Source organism: Engystomops pustulosus, chromosome 10 (genome assembly GCF_040894005.1).
Source record: "Engystomops pustulosus chromosome 10, aEngPut4.maternal, whole genome shotgun sequence".
NCBI lineage: Eukaryota > Metazoa > Chordata > Amphibia > Anura > Leptodactylidae > Engystomops > Engystomops pustulosus.
Window position 1 is genome coordinate 58,974,657 of NC_092420.1, and position 12,180 is coordinate 58,986,836.

At 41.4% G+C, this 12,180-nt stretch overlaps 1 protein-coding gene across 4 annotated transcripts in view; it reads right to left on the reverse strand.

Annotated features, from left to right (window-relative positions):
- Nucleotides 1-12,180, reverse strand: part of AGL (amylo-alpha-1,6-glucosidase and 4-alpha-glucanotransferase) — a 55,263-nt gene that overhangs the window by 12,233 nt on the left and 30,850 nt on the right. For 3 of the 4 annotated variants that reach the window (XM_072127731.1, XM_072127730.1, XM_072127732.1), the window contains exons 11-20: nt 11,026-11,165; nt 9,004-9,191; nt 7,727-7,850; nt 5,003-5,166; nt 4,070-4,171; nt 3,111-3,266; nt 2,844-2,994; nt 2,526-2,650; nt 2,041-2,153; nt 781-915 (exon numbers count right to left, since the gene is read on the reverse strand). In XM_072127731.1, the coding sequence (XP_071983832.1) occupies nt 781-915; nt 2,041-2,153; nt 2,526-2,650; nt 2,844-2,994; nt 3,111-3,266; nt 4,070-4,171; nt 5,003-5,166; nt 7,727-7,850; nt 9,004-9,191; nt 11,026-11,165 (1,398 nt within the window). Of the gene's footprint in view, nt 1-780; nt 916-2,040; nt 2,154-2,525; nt 2,651-2,843; nt 2,995-3,110; nt 3,267-4,069; nt 4,172-5,002; nt 5,167-7,726; nt 7,851-8,175; nt 8,300-9,003; nt 9,192-11,025; nt 11,166-12,180 lie in introns of all 4 variants that reach the window. The other variant, XM_072127733.1, reaches the window with a different exon arrangement.

Here is a 12,180-nt window from a genome sequence, read left to right on the forward strand (position 1 = left end):
TCTGTCTTTACTGGCATAGTATGTCTGGTTTACAATAAGCCATTTCTGTTGATAAACCAAGCTGGTGCTGCATTCGCAGCCTGTTATGTACGTTGTTGGAATTCTTGCTCATATAAGTGGCCATACACATTACTCTTCATATGAATAAGATAAGTCCACACATTCTAACAGGACCACCCAACAATGTAATGTGTATGGGCAGCTCACGACTCTTTTCTGGCATCTGATGTTGGTTTCACACTACCTTTTTTTAATTAAGACTACTGCATTTTCCTGCTTGGCTATGATAAGGTATAAAGTATATTGCAAGCTATAGATATAGAAAAGTTGTCCTAGAGATGTGTAATAATAACTGTGTGTATCTTGTTAGTATCAGCTTTCCTGTGCAAAACACTTTTATACTCCAGGATTTTACCTGGACTTGGAACATGGGGGAGTTCTCTCACACAGCTCTGATATGTCTGCATTCACACAGCTTCCAAGCCCCTACCCTGTGCTGTAATATCTAACTAGAAGCCTTAAACATAGCAGAAGGAAGGGGTTGTGCTGTGTTCAGTGAAGAGATTTTATGCAGGAATACATCACAGTGCTCCAAGTCCAGGTACAATCCTGGAAATGTCCTTCTGCTACGAACAACACTCACCCACAAGGTAAAGGTTACTCAGGGATACTACCTAACACTGTCTACTGCTATGTACGGACAAACTGCTGGCAGACTCCCTTTAAAAACAAAGTTCCAACTAAGAAAAGAATGACTCATATTCAGTGTATAATACTCACGTTTCAAAAGGAACCTTTAGAATTGGGAACTGTTGGTCATCTGTCAGGCTACCTGACCTGAAATGTGGCCTGAACTGGATCAAATGATTACGTAAGATGCCCACGGATTTCTGAGCATTGGGATCCAGGCTAACTCTGTATAAAAGGCATACATGAAATGTTATGAATTATTTTAATAACTAATAAATCATTTCATAAATCAAATATATAAGCAGAAGTATAATCAAATAACCATATGTTACATGTTATGTTATAGTTCACCAAGCCTTTGGGCGCCGCTATGCGTGTACACAGACTCTATGCAGAGCGCATGCGCATAGTGATGCCCAGTCAGCTCCCAAGCCACAGGTACTGTGCATGCGCTTTGCAAACATACGAGTCTATGCAGAGCGAACAAGGATAGCGGCACCGAAAGGAGCCAAGGATGCAGAAGCAGGGCAGCGCACCGATATGAGAAGGTGGGGGGGATTGCAGAGATCGAGGCTCCAGCTGCCCAGAGAAGCTAATCCACACCCCAGTAGCTTCTGCTGGAAATTAGAATATTAGTTACATAAACTGTATTTTAGTGTAAAAAGTATCATAGGAGAAGCTAGATTAGGGTTTAGAAGGTCAGTGGGAACCTACCATCAGATCTACTGTAATAGGTACATTTCTGATGGTAGGTTTCCTTTAATGCTGGGAAGTAGGAGTTCTCCTTAAGGAGAGTTTGCCAATTAAGGCCCCCTTGTAGGCGTGTGGAGGCTTAAGCATTGACGCTCCACTAGGGGATTTGGGGAAAATATGCAAATAAGTTTGGATGGGATAATAAAAACCACTTCTCTTTTAGCTACATGGTATGGCAGCTCCCTTGACATCAAGCACGACCTTCAGGAAGCCTAATGACATGATGCAGGATTAAAACTAAACCAGTATATCTATTCCAGAAGGAACAGACTCCGAACTGTAGACAGCACTGTTCAGTGTAGGGAACGGGCTGAGTGAGAGGCTTATGACTAGTGTTCCTTCTGGAATAGATACACTGGTTTGGTTTTAATCCTGCATCATGTCATAAGGCTTCCTGAAGGTCATGCTTGATGTCAAGGGAGCTGCCTCACAAGGTAGCTAAAAGAGACATGGTTTCCAAATCCCATCTTGGAAAACTTATCTGCATATTTTCCTTTAATGCTAAAAATCTTTACTTAGCAGCTTTGGCTAGATATAAAATGAAAAGCTAGGTTTTCCACCATACAGTCCTTGGCTAAATTTATTGTAGACTCTTACCTGAATGCAATTGTACTTCCTGGGGTCAGATTCTCAAAGTCAATCTCTTGGACATACTCATTGGGTCCTTTGGTTGTCACTCCAGCTTGTCGGACTATTTTACTGTCTACGAGCTGAAGGTGTAAAATACATTTATTATTAATCATAACTGTGGAATATACCCTATATACTTGAGAATAAGCCGTTTTTGTTCAGCGTCAACCTTGGTGTCCTCTTCTCCTCGCATAACCTCACGGCATCTTTCTGGCAGTACGGGCACAGGCGCGTCTATGCTCTCTGCTCGCACACATGGCACGTGCCAGCATTGCATGTGTTCGGGCATAGACGCACCACTGCCTGCATTGCCAGAAAGACGCTGGGAGCCGCAAGGGTAAGCAAAGAGAAGAGGACACCAGGGGTGAGCACTGCATAAAATGTCCAGCATGCCCCCCAAAGGTAATACTCAATTATATACTTAAACCCACAGAAACAGCAACTATTCTTACCTGAATATGTTCCCTGATCTCTACAGTATATTGTGGTAATCCATTGATGAAACTCTTATCTTGTTTGTAGGGCTCTGCGCTCTGCTCCACTGTCCTGGCTTCTAGTATTACCTCTTCAATTTTTCCTTTATACAAAGAAGTAAAATGCTATTTAAGGTAACTTTACAGTTACGCTTTAAGGACCAGTCATACTATGTATGATTTTTACAAATGCTTTTGGTTCCTACCAAATTTCTGGGGCTGCCAAATGCGTAATTTTTTATTACGTTTAATCCATTTTACTCAGTTGTGTCCTTTCTCCTAGTAATAAGACTGTACCTGGAATGCACATCTGTGGAACCTCCTTGCTGTAGAATGAAGTTTTCGGGTCTCTAAAAGCCGTCCTAGACACGGCAACCACCGACTGGTGTGTATGGGGACAGTGACGGGTTACAGCTACAATATCCTCATCCACCTGATCCACATAAACCTTACAAGAAAATAGGAGCAGAGCACATCTAATGTAGGTGATAACAAGTACACAAGTTAATGGTAGACAAAATGGTCAAATAGATGTATCATGTCCAAAAATGCTAAAATAAATACCTGTATGAATCCGTGGGCTGCCAGCTCTTGGTGCAGTCTATTTACAGCTTTCTTCCCTGCGATGATTCCACTGTTGCCATTTACTTCTCCAGGCCCAGGGACAGCCACATTGGGGTTCCACTTAGTGTAAAATCTCTCCTCAGTGACCACAGAAATCTGCAAGGCATGATAGTCTGTTAATGGGGCTTTAGGGGACAAAAATATTGATTACCTATTTTTATGAAAGGTTATAAATAGAAAATCAGAGGGCTTTCCACACCATGCTTGTTGAGTCTGAAGTGTTCAGCACTTGATGTCTCTTCACTATCCACCAAGCACAGTGCTGTACATGGTATAGTGTAGCACCAACAAGACGTGTTTGGTAACAGCTTAATCCATTGAGAGTGCATATATACAGGCAGACCCCGGGTTACGTACAAGATAGGTTCCTTGGGTTTGTACTTAAGTTGAATTTGTATGTACTTCGGAACCATATATTTTATAATTGTAACCCCAGACAAAAACATTTTTTGGTCCCATTGACAATTGGAATTTCAATATTTTTTGCAGTAATGGGAAGAAGGATTATCAATAAAGCTTCATTACAGACACCTTACAGCTGATCATTGCAGCCTGGGAGTAAAATAAAGTATCCAGAGAGCTTCACCAGAGGTCACAGTGGGCAGAGGGGTCCCTCTGTAACTAGGGGTCGGCTGTAAGTCGGGTGTCCTTAAGTGGAAGACCACCTGTATTTGTCTAGACTCATATGTATAGGGTAGTTAGGAGAAATAATGTAGCTGTTAGCTTTTAGTTTTTGTCAGGTTCAAGCAGCTCCGCAACTATGAAAATTTAGATTTGGGTTCATTGTTTTTATGTCCGATAGTTTGGTTATAGACAAGGCCCATTTATTCCAGATGTATGCTGACTTCTCCATAAACAAATACTCTAAATAAAATTTCTGACTTACTGTAATAACCTACCTGATGTGGTACCAGTTCATCATATCCCCGGGTACTCCCAGTAGCGCAGCACGCCATGGACACAATTGCTGAACTAGGCAACGAATCATAAGCAGATCGATGCTGGGGGGAAAAGGGGGAGAACAATTATTTCATTGTGAAATCTGACGTCGTAAGCCTAGTTTTCTACAAAATTGTGCAGCTTATATCCTACCAAAACAGGTACAAAACTATACATTCATAAATTGGTGGTTATTTATTATTGTTTTTTATTAGTTACATTGATTTGTTTTATTATTGATAATGTGATTATTACTATGCTATTAATTATCTATTTATGTAAGAGTTGAAAATGTAATATGGAGAAACTGGTGATCCCAAATAATCACTGCGCCAAATAATTGACCAAAAATGGAGAAAGTCTTGTTTTTCTGTATTTATTAAGTATAGTTGTTGTGTGACTGATGGCACATGTATTACCTATCTACACTGTACTAGAATACATTAGAGGTTACTGTAACCTCCACCACTCATGTTATTATCTGAACTCTTGGCTATAGGCACATTAGATTTCCATTAATTGCATTTATGATTCATATTTCAAGGTTATATAAAGTTACTCTTTGTTACGCAATAAAACTATTCATTGCACCTTCTTCCCTCTGAGCTGGTTCATACAAGAAGGGGAGATGTCTCACACTACCAAGATACAATGGAGGGGGTAATTTATCATGAAGTCTGGTTTCTTTTTCTTTTCTCATGGTGCAAATGTGTGACTGATGTAAGCTGATGCCTATTTTACAGAATGCAAAGCTCAATAGACGATTGAAGCTGTTCTTGGAGAAAAATCCTCTTTTTATACAATTCATATCACCACAATTAATTTTTTCTATTATAATAAGATCTGCACCCGTAATTTGACCTAGTCTCAAAAAATATGCAAAAACCACTTACTGTGATGGGACTCTCATTGTCATGTGTCACATCCATAAACAGTGCATGGGCAATCCCAGGGACCAGCGGTCTGAGGGATGGCTGCACAAAGGATCCCACTGGCTCCCCACCATAGCGATATACCAGCCGGCCTTCCTCATGGCTGTTGTAGGCACTCATAGCCTCTGTCAAAAAAACAATCTTGTAATTTATTAATCATCAAGCATGAATAAGATATATTAGACATGTGAGGCTGGGGTTGCCCAAAGGCTCAATTCACTTGTGGGCTAAATGCTAAATGAATTATGAAGCAGAAACTATGATAACACTATTAAAAGTGACTGGGGGGGGGGGATCTCCTGTATAATACAAGTTGAGTTTTCTCCAATGTTATTACATCTAGCGACAGAAATATTAAAGAAAATCTACCAACACAGTCAAGTATGATAAATCAGGGGGACTCACTCGTAGATCCTGGCACCATGACTGTGATAATCTTACTATATTTGTAACCTATGGCCTCCATCCTACTAAAATCTACTTTTACAATTATGCTAATGAGTCACAGGGGCTACCCTAGCCCTGTGATCTGGATTTACAGTTTGTTACACTATCTCACCCTTGCTCACTCAGTACTTGTTCAGAGAGCAGGAAGTGCCCCTCTGGGTACCCCCAGGGTAACATTAAAGTTGATTTTACAAGGAAGGAGTCCATGGATAACACATATAAGAAGATTACCACAATCACAGTATCTGGATCTTTGAGTAAGTTTATCTGGTTTATCATGATGGATTTTGATGTTAAATTTTGTTTAAGGAGATTTCAAAAAATGCCCTGTCTTGATGCCAATTCTTTTTTTGTGTGGATAAGATCCATAGAATAAGTTATTTAGAAGAATATATTGGAGAGCTTCTTATGATACAGTTATCTTATATTTTCTATGGTGAAATGACACCAGAACTAGCAATGATTGATCCTGTATCGATAAGAAACCAAGCGTTCAGACCTTGTGCCTTTGCTTGTATCATGGTTGAATAAAGCTACAATACGGCTTGTAATTATTCAGGAATAAATATATATTTTATATATATACAGTATTAATCAAAAAACGGTGGCACACTAAAAATAGTGAAAAAACTGAATTACTTTATTCCAAGAGTTCTACGTTTTAGCCCCTGAATCAGGAGCCTTTCTCATGCCCTTTTATATATATATATTATATACACTCACTGGCCACTTTATTAGGTACACCATGCTAGTAACGGGTTGGACCCCCTTTTGCCTTCAGAACTGCCTCAATTCTTCGTGGCATAGATTCAACAAGGTGCTGGAAGCATTCCTCAGAGATTTTGGTCCATATTGACATGATGGCATCACACAGTTGCCGCAGATTTGTCGGCTGCACATCCATGAGGCGAATCTCCCGTTCCACCACATCCCAAAGATGCTCTATTGGATTGAGATCTGGTGACTGTGGAGGCCATTTGAGTACAGTGACCTCATTGTCATGTTCAAGAAACCAGTCTGAGATGATTCCAGCTTTATGACATGGCGCATTATCCTGCTGAAAGTAGCCATCAGATGTTGGGTACATTGTGGTCATAAAGGGATGGACATGGTCAGCAACAATACTCAGGTAGGCTGTGGCGTTGCAACGATGCTCAATTGGTACCAAGGAGCCCAAAGAGTGCCAAGAAAATATTCCCCACACCATGACACCACCATCACCAGCCTGAACCGTTGATACAAGGCAGGATGGATCCATGCTTTCATGTTGTTGACGCCAAATTCTGACCCTACCATCCGAATGTCGCAGCAGAAATCGAGACTCATCAGACCAGGCAACGTTTTTCCAATCTTCTACTGTCCAACTTCGATGAGCTTGTGCAAATTGTAGCCTCAGTTTCCTGTTCTTAGCTGAAAGGAGTGGCACCCGGTGTGGTCTTCTGCTGCTGTAGCCCATCTGCCTCAAAGTTCGACGTACTGTGCGTTCAGAGATGCTCTTCTGCCTACCTTGGTTGTAACGGGTGGCGATTTGAGTCACTGTTGCCTTTCTATCAGCTCGAACCAGTCTGCCCATTCTCCTCTGACCTCTGGCATCAACAAGGCATTTCCGCCCACAGAATTGCCGCTCACTGGATGTTTTTTCTTTTTCAGACCATTCTCTGGTCACCTAGAGATGGTTGTGCGTGAAAATCCCAGTAGATCAGCAGTTTCTGAAATACTCAGACCAGCCCTTCTGGCACCAACAACCATGCCACGTTCAAAGGCATCAAATCACCTTTCTTCCCCATACTGATGCTCGGTTTGAACTGCAGGAGATTGTCTTGACCATGTCTACATGCCTAAATGCACTGAGTTGCCGCCATGTGATTGGCTGATTAGAAATTAAGTGTTAACGAGCAGTTGGACAGGTGTACCTAATAAAGTGGCCGGTGAGTGTATATACATAAATATATAATATACCGTATATATGTTATTTTAAGAAAAGTTTAAGAAATGAAAGCTGTGCTGTTATATTTCTAGGGTTACCGTACTTTAAATAGGTTTATAACTCTGCTCCTAAATTCCTAAATCTACACTGTAGTATATTCCTTTTCTAACAGTGCAAACTGAATGTTTATGATATGAACACATTTTCAATTATTGGTGCACATTGTAAATACAAATGTAAATTTAGACATAACCAGTTAGAAAAGCAGAAATCGTAGCAGGGTTAATGCATGCAAAAACCCATTAGCCTACCTCGTATGAGAGAGCTAATGCCCAGCCTAGTGACAAACACATTGTCCAGCTCCTCACTCCCAGTGAACAGCTCAGCCACAACATACAAGTCCGGCCGCAGCTTCCTAGCAGCATCCAACAAGTACTACAGATAGCAGGAGGAACAAAAGATGGAAGGGGGACGAGAAGTGGCATGCAGGATGGAGAGAAGGAAAAAGGGAGAGGATGGAGAGTCAAAGGAAAGAAAACAAGTGAAGGGAAGAGAAGGAATAAGAGGGAGCAGGATGCTAGGCACAGATGTGTTTGGGGTAGATATGGAGGGCAGTGTCCATGCAGTGTAAGGGAAATGTGAGAAAGAGTGACAAGCAGAGCGTTATGGGGAGAGAAAAAAAAAACAAAAACACAGCAGCATTTAGTATTTTAGGGCAGCATTAACATTTTTCATAGAAGCAGCTCCACAGAGCCGATACCTCGAATGAGGCTGGTTATCCCCAGGCGGTTGACAAACACATTGTCGATATATTCACTGCCTGTGAAGAGCTCAGCAATCACATAAAGATTGGGTCTGACTGACCGCGCTGTGGCCAGCATATCCTACAGATACAAAGTGCTGTGTATGATACAGATCATGGACATTACATACAAGTGTTGCCGTTATTTCTTTATACACATATAGAAATGCTACACAGTCATTCATACTGCTTGGAGGAAGGAACAGCAGCCTTCAAAAAGACTAACCCTATAGTTTTAAAGTGGACCTGTCATCAATAGGACACAAAGTACAATCTCCTTGGCTACTCCTGCTCAATAACATGCTGCCATGTGCATGGTGACAGGTTCCCGGTAGGCCCCATTTACATGGGCGTTGTGGGGTATATCCGGCCGCAAATACGTCTCCATAGACGACTATAGGCGACCGGTGGCAGTACGGTGCACATAATTGTGTAGCACCAAACTGTACCATGCACAGGGAAAAGATAAAGCATCTTTACAGCCTCTCCAGCGCGCTGTCATATGCCTGCTCGGCTATGGTCGGAGAAGCATACGTTAAGTGTGAAAGTAGTCTACAGTGTCAAAATAATTTAGCATTATAGTGTTATATATTTCTAAATTCTGAATGGGAATTCTGTTGCCCTTAAACCTTCAGCCAACAAGACACTACTTATATCTTTCAAGTTTACAATTATGAATACTTTTCTGTACTACAGACTGGAAAAGACTACAGCCTCTCACGTAAGGCCCGTCTCTGGTCCAGCTACTATAGAGTATGTAATGTCGCCATGTGCAGAGCGGCCTACCTCAGCAACATGAATGGGGGTAGAATGGCAATTGTCCAGACGCACTCCATGGAAATGTGTGGCAGTGATTTCTGTGTATTTCCTCATATGATCCCACAGATAAGGACAGTCCGATGGCTTGTCCCCATAGCGCAGTTTCACACTGTCCCCCCAGCATATCAGCTCCCTGCGAAGGTACACATTGGAGTCTGGAAAGAGAGGAATAATTTACATGGTCAGAAATGTGCTCACTATAAAGAAACTGAGGCACAGCATAGTCATTCATGGGAACGGAGATTTATATCTCCCTAAAAGAATGCAAAAGTGACCGTGGATGCATGTCCCTGCTGCATTCACCTCTATGGGAGCCCCGTACTCAGCGTCTCTTCTGCAGTCCCATTAGGCTGCACACACACTTGACAACCATGTCATTCATACTGGTTACAGTGGCAATCCCCTCATTTACGTGAACCATGGGTCTCCAAGCAAACAGCAAAGCTGATTGATCTGACACTTATCACCTACTTTAAGGATAGTGAATAACTTTATATGTTTCCCATTTAAAAGGATAATATCTCCTGAACCAAGACAACCATAAACACAATTTTAGTGACATATTAAAGAGGACCTGTTAGGGCGATTTGGAACACTAAACCATCCACAGGTCCTTATGAACCGGGGGTTTAGTGTTTCAAATCACCCATTAGCAAGTTCCTCTGTGGGTGATCTCTAAAAAAAGAAAACTTTCATATTTACTTATAGATCTATTGTGCTACCCACTCCTGTGCAGTACTTAAATGAAGCTGGAGCAGTACAACTCAGCTTAAGATAGCATATATTATTATAGTATATTACTTTTCAGAATGTATGTGTATTTTACAACATACATGAAAACTATTTGTATATCACATTCAATTTTCACTTGTTATTAATCAGTGTATTTATTGAAAGGATTATATTTTGATACAATTTTTTGTACATGTATATTGTATATATGGTATAGATTTATAGACAATTCTTATTCACTCAATTTTATTTATTCATTTATTTAATATAGATATTTATTGGTATGCTTAAAGGGGTTTTCCCACCTTGCTTACTTGCTGAGATCCCCACAGATCTCAAAAACGAGGTGTCCGTCGGACACCTCAGAGCGCCTTCAGACTAATGGAGCAGACAGCAGCGCATGACCACTCTGCTTCATTCGTCTCTATGGAGCAGGTCATGAGCACCCGTCTGCTCCATTAGTCTGACGGAGCAACTAGGGGTCCAATGGAGGTACGTGGGACCCCATCAGACCCCCTCGTTTTCGTGATCTGTGGGGATCTCAGCACTGAGACCCCCATTGATCAGCAAGTTAGGCCCTAACTTTAGTTTGTGGGAAACCCCCTTTAAGCTGATATGAATACATTGGCCCTTTATATGGCAATGATGGAGAACCTTTTACAAACCGAGTGCCCAAACGGCAACCAAATCAGTTTTCTTTATTGCAAAGAGCCAACACAATAGTTTAACTTATTGCTGTCTGCTCTGTCATAGATTTCAATCATATTGGGGTCCTGAATTCACCAATACAATTTAAAGGACAGGTTATTTGGATCATTGTAGCTTTCCTTCATGGCCTACCGAACAGGAACAATTGCTGGGCCCAGAGCAGGAGCTCCAATTATTATCCAAGCTTGTCCTCACTTTCTTACTCTTTCTGCAGTCCCAGGCAGCCCAAGAGGTGACTCTTTAAAATACAGCTGAGTGTGGCATGTAAGAAGGCCTTGAGTCCTGTGTCAAGCATCCATGCCATAGGTATCATGGGGTCATATTTGTAACTCAAATATGGTACTAATATGCTGTGCACAATAAGGAGATAAATAATGGTTATGTGATACTACCAAGTATATTTTATAGCCGCTGCTATATTGGCAACTAGTATTTATGGTAGCTGGGCGGCGCATGCGCAACTCATTTCAGATATTGCCCATACAGGAGTGGGAGCTGGAGTCATCAATAATTAAACAACACAATAGAATATTTCTGGGAATTCCTTACCTGGCCCAGCAAAATTGCGTAGAGGATCATCCCCCATGACCCAGCCATTGTGGGCCATGAAGTAGCAGGCTTTATCTGGCTGGTGCATGAGCGGCTCCTCTTCTTCCAAGGACATCTTTTCAAAGGGAAAAGTGAAATAACTGAAGTGGAAAAAGAAAGTTTCATAGTTAGTAAGGTCATCCATAAATAGATGACTGACTACTCTTCCAGATGTGTATGTTTAAGTAAATTTTTTACCCAATGAAACAATTTAAAAGCCAATTTACTTAGAAAAAAAGAAAAGAACCTCCCAAATTCTTTGTAACTGATTCTGGTGCACTTGGTCATAGATTAAATATGGTCAAATATTCTAGTTAGAGTTTCTACTGTCAGGTGTCAGACAGTACGACACCGCCCACCTGACTTTTCTTAGATCGAGTGCCCAAAATTCAACCCAAGACCCACTAGCATTTCCCAAGTCCCAACATAGAATTTTAGACAGTAACTTAACTTATTGCTCTGCCTCAGCTTCCTGAGGATTCCAATACCATGGAAAGAAACTGAAAACCCTGAACATGAAAGATCACTGAGGTCCAATCGCTCCTATCCTGTCTACAACTACTCTCTATTTGGACAGGCCCAGGCAACCCAGGATGGGTCACTTTAAATAAGCGGTGCACTACCTGGATTGCCAGAGACCGCAAGAAGGTGCCATGTCTGGAAAACTCTGCGCCTGGGAGACAGCCCGTGTGCCCACAAAGAGATGTCTTAGGGGCAACTCTGGCACCTCTGCCATAGGTTCACCACCACAGGTCTATAGGATGTGAAGAGTTGGGGACGATGAAAGGTTCTGTTTAATTGTTAATTTATTACAGTACTAACTCCCAGCAATCTGACATTGTGCAGGACTAGCTCTAAGAGTCACATTGTACAGGAACCCCATAACATTTAGGAAGGAGGGGGAATTTTCAACATGGTGTCAAGGTAGGCATGTATATCTAGGAGGAACAACACTACAAAAATGTTGTTACAGTAATTTATAGGGACACAAGTATTTATAACTCAGGAAAGTTGACAGGTGACCTTCAGTTTACACCAGAACACAAAAGATTCTCCAGACAATGATATGGATCCAGTTTATTTACCACATGTGTATATCGTATGCATAACAATAGT